The sequence below is a fragment of the Chinchilla lanigera genome, unplaced genomic scaffold (genome assembly GCF_000276665.1).
Source record: "Chinchilla lanigera isolate Chin_1 unplaced genomic scaffold, ChiLan1.0 scaffold00045, whole genome shotgun sequence".
NCBI classification, from domain to species: Eukaryota; Metazoa; Chordata; class Mammalia; order Rodentia; family Chinchillidae; genus Chinchilla; species Chinchilla lanigera.
The window spans coordinates 10,697,912-10,716,084 of NW_004955446.1; the positions used below are offsets into that span (position 1 = coordinate 10,697,912).

The 18,173-nt window shown below is 33.5% G+C and overlaps 1 protein-coding gene across 1 annotated transcript in view; it reads right to left on the reverse strand.

The window, feature by feature from the left end:
- The window catches only part of Gpbp1 (GC-rich promoter binding protein 1), a gene marked incomplete at its 5' end in the record, with an annotated part of 55,900 nt that overhangs the window by 12,436 nt on the left and 25,291 nt on the right, over positions 1-18,173 (reverse strand). The window contains 6 exon segments of the mRNA XM_013518445.1: positions 1,018-1,158; positions 1,611-1,795; positions 7,278-7,337; positions 8,334-8,400; positions 11,652-11,875; positions 12,008-12,131. Of these exon segments, the coding sequence (XP_013373899.1) occupies positions 1,018-1,158; positions 1,611-1,795; positions 7,278-7,337; positions 8,334-8,400; positions 11,652-11,875; positions 12,008-12,131 (801 nt within the window).

Consider the following 18,173-nt stretch of genomic DNA (forward strand, 5'->3'; position numbering starts at 1 on the left):
AATAACTACTTTCCCTCTTCCTCCTCTCTCCCTGCCTTAGTGTTGACACTAAGATCCATTGTCCGCCCCCCCAAATATTTGTAATTCTAAGATAATGCACACCTCATTCTTAGTCAAGGTTTAATCACAGAGCATAACTATCTATTACAAACATCAAATACGAATAATCCAAACAAAAAGGGACAGGGATATAGCTCAACAATCCCTCAGTGTGATCCCCAGTACCACACACACTACACCACCACCACCACCACCATTAATAATAATGAAAATAATAAGGGGGGGCTGGGGATTTAGCTCAGCAGCACAGCGCCTGCCTGGCAAGCACAAGGTCATGAGTTCAATTCCCGGTACTGGAAAAAAAATAAACAAAAAAGAAAGTAATAAGGAAGTTTTCGTAATTCTTTTCTTTAAAATATTCTTTCCTGCTTACATATACATGGGGAGTTTCACTTTATTACTTCCTTTACTGTTTAGTAAGTTTGCACATCTTAGAAATTTAAAAATTATTCCTGGTTCTCAAAGTATAAAATAGAAAACAGAAGTATGTGCGTCATACTAAAAAACTAAAACAGGTGATTTTAATGTATATTCTTATAAATTATGTATCTTATTCATTGTTAAATTTTAATTATCAAGAGGGCATAGTGATGCATACCTAGAGCTCCAACTATTCGGAAAGTTGGGGCAAGAGGATCACTTAAGTCCAGGAGTTCTAGACCAGCCTGAACAAGACAGCAAAACCTTATCTCAAAAAAAATTATTTTTAATAAATTAATTAAATTATTTTTAATAATTTAATAAATTATTATTAAAACTGTAAGCCAGGCATGGCGGTGCACCCCTGTAATCCTAGCACTTGGAAGGGTTCAGGAGAATCACTTTGAGTTCAAGGTTAGCCAGATTACACAGTGAATTCAAGGCCAGTTTGAACGACATAGTAAGACCTTGTCCTGAAGAAACAAACATCATTACTGAAACTGTTTTCTTCCTCAAAAATAACTTTTAATGCCATACCTCTTTCACTGAATTTGTTGATGGACTAAAATTCTTGGCAGTTGGTTTAAAAGTATTGAAGTTGCCAACACTATATGCAGATTCATGAGGGAAAGAAGTTCCAACTTTATTTTCTTTAGTTTGGCTTTTCCATTGTGTAGGCTAAAGAAAATCAAACAGCAATGGGTATCAAAAACAGACTACAGAAAATAAAGAAAAACCAAATGAATATAATAAAACAAAGATGACTACATTTGGTTCATGAAAAATTATTTTTGTGTTACTTCATTAGTACATGGTTCTGTTCCTTTCTGTCTTTTCCTATAAATAAAATCAAAACTTAATATTCAGGTGAAAACAAAATCATTTTTTCAAACCTTTAAAAAGCTTAACACTTTTTTAACCTGCTAAAACTCATGTTACTTTCGAAAACTTGAAATTGAGTACCAAATAAATAGCATTTATATATACACACACACCACTAGCAAATATTTAACATGTGCCATCTAGCAAAACAAAAACTATAAATTTTATTCATTATTACAATAAACACATGGGAGACACACTCCACATACATAAAAGATAATTTTCATTTTCAACAATTTAGAACTTACTTTTGTAGGTGGAGCAGCAGGCTTAGGGACTAAGCCTTTATAAACACTTGCACCAGTTCCATTCTTAGCTGACTGAGACTGAAGATTTCCTACTACCGGGAATCCAGATAGCTGTAAATCTTTTGTATTACCTTTCTTAATGACCAGCATTCTTGGAGCTCTAGATTTAGGATTCGGAGGATATTCTGCATAAATAAAGCACAAACAAGAGTTACACAGTGTTTCAAATTTTACCATAAAACAAACCCAATTAAAGAATAGTATATTCCAATCTTGATTATATTTTAAACAACAATAACTGTTTCCTGAGTAAGATAATTAAGCTAGGCAAATATAAACTATATTCCAGCTTAAGAATAAAACACATAATCTGACCTAATACAGCAAGAATTAAGCAGTATCATGTAAGAGATGAATTCAGTAGACAAGTTTGAAAACCAAGTTTAATAAAATTTTAACATTTTTCCTTAACTTATGAAAAACTATAAACTTCATTCTAGCAAATTTAACACTAACAATTTTTTCACCCTACTTGTAAAATTACAAGCAATAAGCAAGGACCTATCTCTATTTCTAAATGTCTAGTTAAATTAATTAAAATAGTAAAAAAAAAGCTGTTATGTTCATAGTATCAATTCATTCAAATATTTACTGACCATCTACTGTATAGTCAAGGCATCAGGTGAGATGGGACAACCAACTCAATCCTGTTTTTTAAAGATAGCATTAGGAATAATGGTTAAATGCAGGCTTTTCTCTAGACTACTGTACTTACTAAAAATATGAAACACTATTCACTGAGTTTAATGTTCATGTGTAACTAAACAGGTACTACAGATACACATACATATTCATAATAACTGCAGTGTTATGTTTTTCTTCCTTTACAAAAATTGTGAAAGCATATTTCATAGATTCTTTTAAAAGATTTAACTCAAAAAAGAGAAAACCCATAAAAAAAAATCTAAATCAATAGTTTTGCGTATAGAATATCCTATGAATTGGTAAGATGGGTAGGTAGAGGTTTGTGGTGACACCCTGGCCCAGAACCACATCACACTTCCTCCTGACTCATCACAATAAAACTACACAAAGATTCCTAGAGGAATGTGGTAGGACTCTCTGGTTCATCTGAGGCTTCAAACTCTCTGAAAGAGAATGCTGATTTAGTGTTTCACCTATTGTCATACGTTGACTGATAAAAAATAAGGGCTTAGACCAAAGAAATGGTTCATCTTTCCAAAAATGTTGCTCTACCAGGACAAACTTTTTTTTCTCACATAGTTAACAATCTACTGGGGCCAAGGAGTCTCCATCCCACAAAAGTGCGGACATATTAATACAACAGATGAAATCTTATTCCCTAGGATATACAGACCAGGGCAAACATTTTAATTTTTGGAATACCTAAAAAGGTACAGTATGAAGACCTTTAAAAAAAAAAAAAAGACATGTTCAGGTGCAAACAAGGATACAGAAAAGTGTATTACCAATCAAATGTACAACTTTTCCAAAGACATAACACAACAAAATGAACAAAACGAAAAATAGAAATAAAGATCTCGGACAGAACAATAAAGAGCACTAACCTAAGTCTACAATAATTACTTCTGGTAAACAGATGATGAAAAACATGAATAAAGTATTTTTAAAGATACCTGATAATAATAATAAAATCTGAAAAGAAATCGTGGCCTGAAACTTAAAATCTAAATTAAATAAAAATCTAGGATTCTGAAAAATGGCCAATGCTTAGGAAATAAAACAAACTGAAACAAAACAAGACAACAACCAAAAAAATGTGTGTTTTTTTTTTTTTTTTTGAGAAGGGGGCTTGCTGTGTAGGTCAGGCTGGCCTTAAACTCATGGCAATTCTCCTGCCACAGCTGGGATTACAGGAATGAGGCCTCACACCCAACAAAATATGTGCTTTTGTACCTGGATCAGAATTTGAATACTAGCACCATGGTTCCTAGTTGTACAGCTTTGTATAAGTGAATCTTTGATCTAGAAAATTGAGACTAACTCAGGAGTTAATGTGAAATATTTATACGTTAAATAATTACTACAAACTACAGAAAAGTTACATACTATTTTCAATAGTTACAATTCAAACAAAAGGTACGGTTTTTCAAGAATTTTACCTTGACACACAGGAGTAGAGAAAATGAGAAAAACGACAAGACAAATATAATAGCCCAATCGTTGCCCTCTATTTACTCTATAAACTCGCTCATTTAAGAAGGGTTCTTAAAGGTAATACCATAGTTATCTGTAACTAACAGAAGAGATGATAGACAAAACTGAATTTGTCTCGTTCACCTTTTTATACTATTCTATTTTATATTATTTTTATGTTTATATTTATCTCCATAAATAATCTATCATAGATTACCTCCAGAAACTTTCGTAGAACTTTCCAAGTTAAATATTTAAGTATTTAGATTCAAACATTATTTTGTTAACTGGTAACTTAATGAAAATGACCCAGTGTTTTTTTTTTAAAGAGAAAATTCATATATTTAATGAAAATATTTGATCTCTATACAAAAGAATCAGAAAATACATAACTTTAACTGACTACCTTCCATAAACTGTATGTGCTTTATTGACTTGAGCTCATGTAAACAGGTACTCTCATATTCAAATATAAATTTTTAAAAACTGAATGTAAATGTATTGAATTTTTCATTCCATTATTTCCCTCCACCCCACAAATAACTACGATCTGACAGCAAATGACTTTAATATCACTGTGTCTTGATATGTTCTCTCCTTATCTATGAATGTAAGAAGTTTCATTCCCTAAACACAAAATCAGTGGAGGGAAAGTATCCTAGTTCCTCAGAAGACAAATTCAGATACTGAAACATACTGCGAAATTAGTCACACAGCTTAATCCTGAGCTGAAATCTCAGTTCTTCAACCTCTTTTCTGTCTTTCAAAAAACTCTTCATATCACATACACAAAGTTCCTGATTGAATCACTTCGTTAAATATTTCTTTCTTTGTTCTAGCATCCAGAAAATTGATTTCTGCCTTCTAATAAGGCTACAACTGCACTTTCCTTAGATTACTGGCTTTGAAGAAAATAATTAACTGGTATTTACTAGAAACCAGGGTAATGATAAAGATTTTAAAACAGCAGACCATTTAATGCTTTTCTCATTATTATTTTTGCAGTATCTCACTTAACAGAAGAAGAAATTCATTCATAAATTGATATTACATACAGTATCAGCCCAAAATCTAAATAATACTTAAGACATAATGTTAGGACCTAAATCTGATTCCAAACCAAGTGTTTTAAAGCACTATACACTATTACAGAAAAAATGGAAATTAAGATATTCTTATGCCAGATATTTCAAAAAGTTTACCATCTCCAACTAAAAATACTATAATGATGGTCAAGAGAACAGGCTTTTAATACTACTACCCCTAGTATCAGGATTACTATCACTTTGATGCCAGTTACTACTTTAGATACCTTGTCATCTTAACAAAAGGAGCAAACAATAAAGAAAACCACACAACCAAGAGAAAAGCAGATACTATCTGAATTAGGTTTGCAATATTAATCTGAAGATGAAACCTGGTCCTAAGACAATTCTGACTCATATCAAATTCAAAGACTATCAAGCAAATGAAGTAAATTCCTATTGTGTATACTTAATTATAATATAGAAAAATAATGAGAAATAATCTAAGATTAGTTTTTAAAAGATGGATTCTATATGTATCTTGATGGTTTTTTACTTTTTTGAATGTTTCTATATAATTAACAAATCTGTTTTGTAGTGCTAGAAGAACATTACAACAAGTTTCACTAGCTAAATATTTATCTTGATAGCAACCTAGATGGTATTTTTACTTTAATAAGGTTCCCAATACTAGTCATAAATAACAGGCTGAAGAAATACACTATACAAATACAAACACCTTCATACTAATGTTTCTAACTCCAATCAAGTAACATTTATTTGCATCAAGTTATCTACACACCCTGTTAGTTTTTCTTTCTCAAACTTGAACACGTGTTGTATTATCTTCTTACACTGTTTTAACTTTTTCTATATAACACATTGAAAGAAAGTGGAGTTAAGTGATCTGACAAAAAAATCTTATCAAGATGACTATTTTATTTTTATCAAAATTTGTTTTCAAAACAACCTCACTGGTTTTCATCATGATCTACCTGATGTAATTAATTATGTTACTCAATCTGTATGCTTCTAAAACTGTGATTCTCTAGAAAACAACACACCTTTATAGCCCATCATTAATTTGCTTTGATTTTGAAGGCTAAACAATTTTGTAATAATGAACCTTTATACTTCAAAAATCAGGGGAGTTAATCAAATTATCAAGGTATACACAGAAACACTGAACTGAAACATGACCAAATTAATCACTAAGTTAATTTCTGGTGAAAAATTTTCATTATTTAAGCACTAAATGTTTAAGCTCTGCTGATAAAATGTTGCTGACATACTGGGTCACTGACATAAAAACAGCCAAAAGGGCTTCTGAAAATCACAAGTCAGTAAATAGCCACCAACTATATCTCAAATTACGAACACATACTTAAACACACATTGCTCTTCACCCCCTACCCACTGCTAAACAACTGAACAACACAATCATTTTAAAATTTTCAAGGATGCACTAAAGTACCTTGAATTACTGTTTGGGTCAAGTTATTAAAAATATGTAGACTGATTATCTAATAACTATTAATCTTATGCACCAAATAGTTGTGATACTGGTTAAGAAGAAAAAAAAAAAAAAACAAAAAAAAGTCACAAGTTAATGCTACACAAAGGTTATTTCTAATAAAGGCAGCTGAAGTTCTTAGTAGAATTAAATTTAAAGCAAATTTATTTTAAGTGATTTCACTACTTTCCCTCAAAGTATTTTTTAATTGAAATATGTTCAGAATCTGTCAGTTTTTGATTTATAGAAATCGAAGTTTTGGGACCAAATTTGTTTTTTTCTTTGTATAGATATTAACATTTTCATTAGTAAATTTTTACTTACCTGGAAGAAAGTAGCACTAGAAAAGTTCTACTGAAGTCTTTCCTAAAATTCTCTCGTCTTCCTCAGGAACAAAGCTATTCTAAATGTTGCAATGAGGAAAACAATACTTGGGAACCCAGATGGGAAAGTGAGAGAGGAATAGTGAAGTGATACAATGAGAGTTTCATTGTATTCCTATGGGAAGTACTAGGGATTTAACAACCACGCCACAATTCACCATCTTTTTTTTTTAATCCAGACACATTTCTCAGTTTACCTAAATATAGAGTACACCTTCCATTTAAACATCTTTTCAACTAGTATTCAAAATCCTTAGTTCAGCCCTGAAACAGTAGAACCAAAATCTTTATATTAATACATTTTAGTCTCATTATTTTCAAAGATGTCTGTCTTTAAAAAACATTTCTAAGATTATTAAGTCAACCAAGGATCATTACCAATAATATCTACAGGTAGTTTTATATGACAAATTCTCAGTGACATTCTATTTTTTTAAAATTTACTTTCATTCTAATAAAATCCAAATTATCCTAATTCTTAGAGATTCTATTTAACACCTTCCAGGTGGTTTCTATATTCTTATGCAATCAGCTGTTCCCAGAAAAACTGAATAATAAGGAAACATACCTAAGAGAGGAGCTTGGGAGATTTTTTTGGTTGGGTATGTGTGTGTCTGGGCGTGTAGGCCTGGGGAGAGTGGTAGAAATACTAATTTGCAATACAGAAAAAACAACGCCATTCACATGGTTCTAACAAAAATGCCTGACCACCCCCCAACCACCCCACCCCCAAAAAGCCCTTAAATAAAAGAGGGAGATCAAAGAAAACAAAATAATTCCCCAGTTTTACCCAATAAATACAACTAAGAACAACATAGGAAGTGGCAAAGTTTAAAATAATGCCTTTATTATTAGGACTAGTATAAGCCACAATCCTTTTGTTTTACTAAGTTACTGATTTCCAATACAAAAATACACAGATTGGTAGACGTTTCAAAGTGGGCACAGCACTCTGAATTTGATATCAAATAATTAAATTTATTTTCCAGACATTAAATCTTGTAAGATTTTCCATTATTTTAAACTTCACTTGACTCTTTTAAAGCTGCCTACTTTGTACTGTATCAGTGCAGTTTAATCTTCTGAAGAGGCAATCAAATTGAACTCGTCAGTTTTAAACGGAATTGTTTCCAAAAAACTCATTAAGTTTTGAAAACCAAAAAGGCAAATAATTTCAAATATAGACTAGCTCCACACAAAAATCTATAAAATTATGTAACAGTCTATGATCAATCACAGGTAAAAAAATTAATTTTATGTCACACTATGATCAGAATACTTATTTTTCCATTCAACTAACTTTGAACTATGAAAAACTAAAACTTTTAAGTTTTTTGGATTTTAGATTATCGGGCTGCTATAAACTTACATTAACAATTATTTCCAAAAAACTCAATCAAATTGAGAATACTTAATGGTACTAATTTTTCAGATGTACTATTTCAAGTAAAACTCTTCTACCTCAAATCTCTTCTTATGTGTTACCTTTCTGTAGGTTAGCACATCAAAAACAGGTATCAGGAGAAAGTTTTAGTCTGTCTTACTACTTATTTAAAAAAAATAAACGAACACCTATAAATATTCACATTTTGAACCCCTCAAAAATAGATAAAAAATCACTTACCCCAAACACCTGCAGCTAAAGATTTATTCTGATTTGGTTCTCGTTCATATTCAGGATTTAAAGATGGCTGGAAAAAAGTTAGAATTAAAACTCTTAAAAGTATTTAAATGTCTCACACTTAAGCAATAAATTCTTTAAAAGCAATCTCATAAATATAAATCCTGTAACTGAAGAACCTGATATGATCAATTCTTAATCATTGTCTAGTTCCTCATAAATTTTACATTATTTTCAGCTTACTCTGCTAACCATCAAAATGCTTGCTGTCTATGTGCACTGCTAGTTGAAGGGATAAGAAAGTTTTTCTAACCATCCATGAGTATCTGATGAAAAGTATGAATTTTAAAAAAACAAAAAGGGCTGGGTGTTGCTCAGCAGTACAGCGCTTGCCTAATAAACGAGACCCTGAGTTTGTTCCCCAGCATCACGCACCACACATACACATACACACAAACACACACACACACAGCAAAACAAAACAAACGACGACGAGACCAAAGAAAAAAATAAACAGCACGGTTATGCATGTGTGTAGTCCCAGCTACCTGGGAGGCTGAGGCAGGAGACTGGCTTGAGTCCAGGAGTTCCAGGCCAGTCTGAGCAAGATAGCAGCAAACAAGAGAGAATGTGGTCTTTGTATCAGGTTGAGATATAATTCCTCCTTAACATAAAGTCAAGATCAGAGAAGAGGAAGAAGGTTATTATCACTAGGTTGCTTTAGTTAACACACTTGTTCTCAAAGCAAAGTGAAAATTTTTATTTTAACTAGTAATGCTCAGGATTATTAAATAGAAAAGAAAGATGAGTGTTGAATGTGTATTCTAAACCTGATCTTGGTAGATATGTTTAGAATCTTAAACTTTGTGTTAGATGTTGTTCACACTACCTGGCAATACAGCCAGCCTCATTTAAAGAAGATAATACATGTTAAATAAAATGAATGTAAATAATTTTAATCACCCATATAAGTAAATTATTACTATGCACTGAATTGATATTACTGTAAAGCCTCAAAAGAATATACATGCATACCGTAATGATTCATTCTTTGATACATACAAATTGAATAGGGTTAAGATTTTGTTGCTGACTATTCATGCCCTCCCTCCTTTTTTTCCCCCTCGAGTACTGGGGATTGAACAAGCACTCTACCACTGAGCTACATCCCCACTCCCAGCCCTTTTTATTTTGACAGTGCCTCACTAAGTTGCCCATGCTGGCCTAGAACTTGGTATTGTCTTGCCTTAGTCTCTACAGTAGCTGGGACTACAGACCTGTGCCACCATGTCCAGCTGCATTTCTTAATTATACTATGCTATTAAACACATTATTAGAAATTACATTCTATTTATATTCCAAGTCTAGGACTATAATAAATGTTAACCAGCATCTTGGCAGCAGAATTGGGAGATAATACCAATAGCATGAAGTAGTTTTTATTAAATGTTTCACTGCATGTCATGTACTACTTTAAATGATTCACTTCCATTACCTATTTAACCCTCATAATACTAAAGACAGCACTATTATTCATTGGTTACAAAAACTGTTTTATGGTGACTATCAAGTGAAAAAAATAGACCACTGAAGTGGGGAAGGGATAGAGATTCCAATGTTACTTGAAATAACACTTGAGAGTAATCTTTTGTTCTTTGCGTTCCCTTATCACTTTCCTATCCTAAATCAAATCTATCAAACTGTTCCCCTTATTCAAACCCTGCACTTAAAAATTATTTCCAAATGTAGTTTGGAAGCATATCTTCATTTATCTCAGCTACCTAGCCATTATTTTCTCCTAAACTACTGCCTCTGCTTTTCTAAAAAGTCCTACTTCTACTACCATACTCTACTCAAGATCTAACAACTCTAACAGTTTTAAAACTAAAATCTGTTACATTGGTTCTTTTTTTCTCCCAGTACTGGGGGCCAAGGTGCCTGCTGGAGATTGAACACAGGACTTCACCACGCTAAGGATGCACCCTACCACTAGCTGCACACTCAGCCCCTCTCAACGAAGTTTGTAGTTTACCTTTTCATACCAGCCCCAGGTTAAATGCCACTTCCCTATAAAAGCCTCTCTCAACTTTCCAAACCTAACAGCCACCTAGTAGTTTCCTATCTACATTCTCTGAAACACATGAATTCCTTTTTATGTCCTCATTGCTCCTGCCAGAGTGAAATCACTATGAAAATGGGTACTATGTATTCTATGTGAGAACTGTTACACACAGCCACTCAAATATATAACTAATTAAAAATATATAAAAGGATAAAATACAAATTCTCTCAACCTATAGTACACATTAAAACTTACCATGAATCACAATTACTAGGTAAACAGGACTGTATACTGAACCAATTTTTCTCTAATTTGAGGACAGTGTTTAGATAAGCAACATGACAGGATTTAGGAACTGGAAAAATTTACTCTTTATTAGTTTACACTTATTTTTAGTAGTGGAGTTAACATTAATCATTTGCTCTTCCTGATCACAAAGAAACGTGAATAGAGAAATAGCTGCAATCGCTTTCTGGTCTTTTGGCTAAGATCAAGTGGAGAAATAGCAGCAAAACACAGAGCACTACTCCAAGAGTAGCTTAAGGGTTATATAGGAATAATTAAGTGTTGACAATACAGGGGCTGGGATATAGCTTTAAATAGCTTGCTAGCATGCACAAAGCCTTGGGCTCAATCCCTAGCAGCACATACACACACAAAAAAGAAATTAAGTAAATAAATGTATTTGCTGAAAATAAGTAACAGTGACAATCCAAATAAAATGTACTGGAGCTAGCGTGGTGGCACATGCCTATAGTCTGAACTAATCCAGAGCAAAAGGTAAGAGGAACACATGGGCCCATGAGTTCAAGATCAGCCCAGTCAACATAGCAAGACCCTATCTCAATAAACAACCAACTGTTAAAATGTACTGGTAAAATGCTCTTTCCAAAAGCTTAACAGTTTTTTTAAAATACAGTATGATGCAGTTGCAAATAAGCCATTAAGGTTAACTACTAGTTCTCAGCAAAATTACTCATTTTTCTACAAGGAATAAAGGTGAGATGCTGGAATAAGCTGAATGAGGAAGAGAGAGGGTGTGGGGGGAGGGGAAGAGGTTAAGTGAAGGGATGGAGGAGGAAGTGGCTGGAGGATGGTGATGAACAAAATTCCCTCACAAAATGTTAGGCTTGTAAAATAACTGCACAGGTATTTACCTGTCAAGCTTTACCTGTGTAAGCTTTATAGAAAATAATCTGTATTGATGAAACCTCCTAAGTTTGACTTGTTACTATCGTGCCGCTTTTTAAGAAACTTACAAAGTCCTCAGCCTCAAACTGTTTTCGTTCCCTTTTGTCTTCTTTCCTCCCAGTTTCATTGTCAGGTATGCTGTTTTCATGTAGTCCTTGGCTTTTTCCAGAATGGAAAATACCGCTACGAGAACGAGAATTTCCACCATGGTATCCCCCTCGATGATTTATGTTCTCAGTACCATTTCTGCCATGTGTACGCCATCCATTTTTTTCTTTCCTTCCAAAGGTACCTTTATTTGATAACATGAAAGTAATGTAAATTCGAAGATAGTTATGCTTAAAGATTAAAAAAGCAATCAAAGCGTCCTTAAGACTATGAAGATCATTATCTTTACATTCTACCATTCCTTAGCAAATGTTACCTCCATTAGGACGTCCAATACCAGAATCAAAGCCATCTGAAGAGTTGTGTCGTCGACGATTCACATCATATCGATTCTCTGTCCATGAAAAATTTTCAGAATGTTTCTCAAAATTCAGTGATGACTGAAATGAAGTATTAAACATATAGATGAGTATGTTTACAAATCTAAATAATTCTACAACCTATTGACAGTCCACCTTATTTTCAAGAATTTCAAATGGCCAAAGGGAATAATACTGTGTAGCTATTTGCCAAGTATTTACTAACTGGTAACCCTCTATAAGGTGGAACCCATTCTTAGCCCCTTTTTTTCTACCTAGGGAAACAGGCACACTTTTCTGAAAGTGTTCAAGGTTACTACTTACTTTTCCAAAATACATTAAAGGTAAAATAACATAATAAGGGACACAAGTTATAATATACTTCTAATAGCAAAGTATAACATTCTGTATCAGATACTACTTAATATAAACATTCTCATTATATCTCAAAGCTTTCTTCTAAGTCAAAATAAGGAATGCCAAATGAAACTTCAGTTTTAAGTTCCCTAGATTCATTTCTAGACTCCCCAAATCAACTGCAGTAATCTGAAAAATCACAATCAAAATTCTCACCAATTTTTTAAAAATGAACAAAGGATATGAAAAAGCAATTCTTAGTAATATGAAGAGCTAAAAATAAACATATACAATTTCTCTAGTAATCAAAACATGCAAATTAGAACAGGATAGTATTTCATGCTTAACATGAGTAGCAACGCAAACTTAATGCATACTTCTAGAATCAGTCACTTCAAGATTATCTTTATCATCCTATACTTAGGATCAAGCTAGGATCAGTCCCCAACTTGTTTTCTTGATTCTGCCAGCCTTTTTTATTTTAACATACACTATGATCACTATCCATCCCCTGCCCCAATGGAGGAAATTCTCAAGACCTTCTCTTTCTCTTTGTTAAGCCATCATTAGCACACCAGTTAATCTCTTCAAGCTGTAGCCAAACACTTCCCTCTTTTTTACTGGCTCACTACAAACTGAAGATTAAAAAACAAAATCCCAATATCACCTTTCAACAGCCTATAACTCACACACATCCTTCAACTCCAATCTACATGAGGGCAATGTGCCTTAAAGTATGAGATTTTATCTTATCAGTGCCCTCTTTTCAGGCAAAAATTTTGGAAAAAAGACTGAACATTACCATTTTCTTCCCATACAAATTATGATGTTTTATTAATCTATCTTTCCTCTTTATGAACAGTATATTTTAAACACTATGGAGAAGCCAAAGAATACTTCAGTGTGTACTACTAACATGGAGAAAATTTAAGATAGGATACACAATAAGATAGTTAACCGTGATCCCACTCAAGACACCAGATAACTGATGTAATAATTCATACTTTGTTACTGTAAATTACTGTTATTTCTACTTTCAAATATCACTAGCTCATATTTCTTTACATTCTATGGCTTAAGGATCTAAATACTCAACTCAAATTTAAACTCTCCAGTAAAAATAATCATTAAGGTAAGAAATTGGGTTGTTTATCAAAAGGAAAAGTGATCTGTTTGATTACGCAAATTATTTTAAGCCATAAACTGTGGCTCTCCAAGGAGAGGATTTAGCAGATATTTATCCTAACAATACTGTCAACAGGTACACCTTGCTCCTGTCCAAAGTTAATGATTAAACATGTAACCTAGATTTTATTTCCGCCTCCATCACTTCAAAAGTCTCTTATCTCTATCTCTTCTCACCTGTCTTCAAACTTTCTCATTAGCAATTATTAGACATCTTACAGAGGATGAGGGTAAAAACATAGTATTACTTCTATACTTCTCATATCTATTAGCCTATTTCTACCATTACATTTCCATAATTCTCTCATTTACATTCTTTAACACACTGTCATTACCATTTGGAATCTGCCTGCCTGCCTCTGTAATTACTCCATTTATACTGCCTTTGTCAAACTGATCACATTTATGCTGAATTGTGATCCTCTTTTAATCCTTAAACTATCTGTCCTATCTGTGACATTATAGACTGACAAAGGGCCTCTACTTTAAAAAATACTGTTCCTCCTTCTATTGCTGGACATCTGTTTTTTTCTGGTATCTATAAAGGAAGAGAGAGCGTTACTCTTCAATGTTGGCGACTTGTTCTTCTAATCTTCTCATTGGGTGTTCTCTCAATACATTCTTCTATTCTCAAAACTTAATTACAGGCTGAACCATCAATCCCAATTCTCTCTCCAGTTCAGATTTCACTCCTGGTCTCTAAGAGGTCTGCTGATTTCAGACTGATGTCTCCCAGGCCATCTCAAATTTAATTATGTCCAAAACTGCAGGGCTTGTGACACACACCTATCACCCCCGTACTCAGGAGGCTAAAACAGAAGCATCTCAAGTTCCAAGGCCAGCCTAGACTACATAATAAGACTCCATCTCAAAGAACCAAAATACTGCAATGAGGAGAACGTCCCAAAATTTATATGCCATATCACCTTTATGTTTCTATATCTTAGTAACTAGTATCAGCTGGGTCACCTAAGCCTATTATTCAAGTAAAATAATTTCACTGGAAAGGCAAAATAAAGATATTTCCAGACTAACGAACACCAAAAGTTACTAACTAGCAGATCTACCCTAGAGGACATACTACAAGTCCTTACAGCTGAAAGGAAATGACAATAAAAGGAAACTCAACACATAGAAAGGTTTGAATCTACCAGAAATACTAAATGTGTAAGAAATAGTAAACACGTAAATATTCCTCTGTATGTATGTAAACATACCATACATATTATACAGTCTTTTAAAAAATTCATTCTCAATCTGTGAAGAAAAATAATACTTGAATAATCTCCTGAATAACCAATGACTTACAAGTTTACCTAGAAAAATAAAAATGGGGAAAGCCACAGGAAAAAAAAATGTCAAAATGAGGAGCAGAGAATGAAAGCCATGCTAAATATTAAAACAAATCATACAAATGAGCTTAATTCAGATACAGGAATAGACAAAAACATTTAAAAAATAGTAGTTTTAACAATGAATCTAAATAAAGCTATGGATAAAGCATTAGTCAATTCCTCACCTAAAACCCTTGGGACCAGGTATATATGAATTTCACAATTGTATGTATAGGCCCAGAGATATAGCTCAGCAGCATAAGTACTTGCCTGGCAAGATCATGAGTTCAATTCCCTGTACCAAAAAAAAAAAACCAAAAAAACACCACAAACACACACAAAACAACTTTGTGTGTGTGTGTGTGTGTGTGTATACACACACATAAAATTATCAAACATGCATAATACTTCTTCACATTAAATAGGATTTCTTAAAAGAAAAAACAAACTCACAGGAAATAATATATATAGCCTCATATACTTTCACAACGTATTTTAATATAAAGGTGAAGTATGAAAACAGTTTCTCTGCTTTTTGATTCTGGAGCTATAGTGGAGTGGAACTAATGCTCAGTAGTAGAGCGCTTTATCTACCATGCACAAGGCCCAAGGTTCAAGCCCCAGAAAGTGCACAGGGGCAGGGGTCCACAAACAAACTATTAACTGCAAGAAAAATGAAACCAAATACAACAGGTTAACAGGCTATGACCAAGTCATGCTTGTCTAAGGAACAGCATTATAGGGGTGGAAAAAATCTTTTGTTTACCACACGAATGAGTTAAGTTCCATCTACATATATAAACTTCTAAGAATACTGATTTAACATCCAATACCATAAACTAGAGTCCCTTTCACTTATTATTTCCTGAATTTAAAAAATATCATAGGACATATAGAAAAAGTATTTGATAAAACTGAGTAGATCCACTCATGATTTTAAAAAGGCAGTATCGGGGCTGGGGGTTTAGCTCAGCGGCACAGCGCCTGCCTGGCAAGCGCGAGGTCGAGTTCTATTCCCGGTATGGAGGGGGGAGCAGTATCTCAGAAACTAAGGTAAATCTGATAGGATACATCTATTAAAATCCTCTAAGATATAATGGCTAAGTATTAATGATATTCATTTTAATAATCCCTCAGTTCCTCATACTGGGTCACAGATACCATACCATACTCTGGAGTATGGTACCAAAGCCCACACCATACTTTTCTAATGAAAATATATACTTTATTGTAACACAGCTGGCTGTGCGTCTCAGTAGCTGCCCTCATAGAATATAGGAAGCAATCTTTGTGTTCACCCTTGTGATATGGTGCACGCACATGTGTCACAGTATAAATGGGTGAGTTTTACCTATATTATGTGCTGTTACATTTTTGTACATTCACAATTTTTTATTAAATGTTTTCTTTTGATTTTTCTTGAAGAATTAGCCCTATTCAGTACAATGTCACATGAAGATCCACTTATACAATTTTCAGAGGAAGTTGAAAGTGAGTCATCAAATGACTCTGCTACTGATGATGACTTGGATCATGTAAGCCAAAGAAGTTAGCAATATATCAAAAAGAGATATAACAGACAGAAGAATGAAGACCTTGATGCAGATGAGGAACATTAATGTAAATATTTGACAGGACAAAATGCTACAAAATGGTCATGAATACCTAAACGATCCAATGTTAGAGCTAGGTCAGAAAATGTTCCTAGGTTCTTGCCAGAGATGAAACCTACAGGACTGAATGCCAACACTGTGATTCAATGTTGGGAACTGTAACAGATGGTATGCTTAGAGATATTCTGAAATACACTAATAATGACATACAAGAAAACATTCTATATGCATCAACAGTAATACTCAAAGCCTCCACAGCAGAACTTTATCATTCTAATAGTAAGAATCTAAAGGATTTATAGAAAAGTGACAGATGTGGCACTGACATTTTTAGAACAGTAACACTCAAAAGATGTGGTTTCCCCTTCATATTGCCTACATTTTGACAACAAAAAGACCCGCCAAAAAAGAAAATAGAAGTCTGACAATTTGGCTACTTGCTCATTTGTTGAAAGCTTTGTTTCAAACTGTCAAGCAATTTATACACCATCTGAACACATGACAATTGACAATTTGCATCATTTCATGACTGTTGAAGCTTTAGGCAATGTATGTCAAATAAACCTTCCAAATATGGTATAAAAATATATACCCCAGTAGATGTGAAGACTTTTTACACCTTGAACTGGAACTCAGCTCCCAAGTCTTTCTTTGTGCAGTGACAAACCCTATGACTTTGTGACTAGACTTGTACCGACTTCAAAAAGTAACCCAAATGTCACATTCGACAACTGGTTCACTAGTTACTCATTGATGTTACACTAGCTAAAAGAACACTAGTTTACCAGCTCAGTAACTATTTCCAAGAACAAAGCTAAGATTCTTCATAAAATGCTGCAAGTTCACAACAGAAAAATGTATAGTACAATCTTTGGACTTCAGAAATACAAAACTGGCCTCCTATATAGTGAAGAAAAACAAAATGGCATTCATTCTGTCAACATTACACCATGACGATAAGATTAACAGTGAGGTTAGGCATGGTGGTGCACATCCGCCTGTAATTTCAACACTCCTAGGCTGAGGCAGGAGGAGTTCAAGACCAGTCGGGACTACATAGTGAGAGTCTGTCTCAAAAACAACAAAAGATTGAAAATGAATCCTCAACACATATGAAGACAGAAATGATCACATTTTACAACAAAATGAAAGGTGGAGTGGATGTTGATGAGTTATACAGCAACTAAGTCACTCAAGACAGTGTAGGCCAATGGTTGTGTTTTTACTCAGGCTAAACATGTGAAGCATAGTTTCATAGTTTATAAAGAAAGTAACAAGCACAAAATATCACAGAAATTTTCTTAAAGGATTGGGACTGGAACTGAAAAACGATCAATTACAACAGAGAAAACACTATGTATCTGCCCAAATAACTTCTTAAAAAAGAATTCTGGAATAGTCCAGTGAATAGAAAGACAAAGTATCACCAAGAACTTCACAAAAAGAGCAGCAAGATGTCCTATCAAAGACAGGAAAACAAAAACCATGTGCTATCAGTGCAAGTGATACTTGTGTATGGAACATCCTATTGTCATGTATGAAAATTGCGTTAGGTGTGCTAATTGAAGGAAAGATTGTTTTTGTGGTAGAGTTTTATTTGTATTTTCACTGTAGTTCACAGAGGAATTTATTTC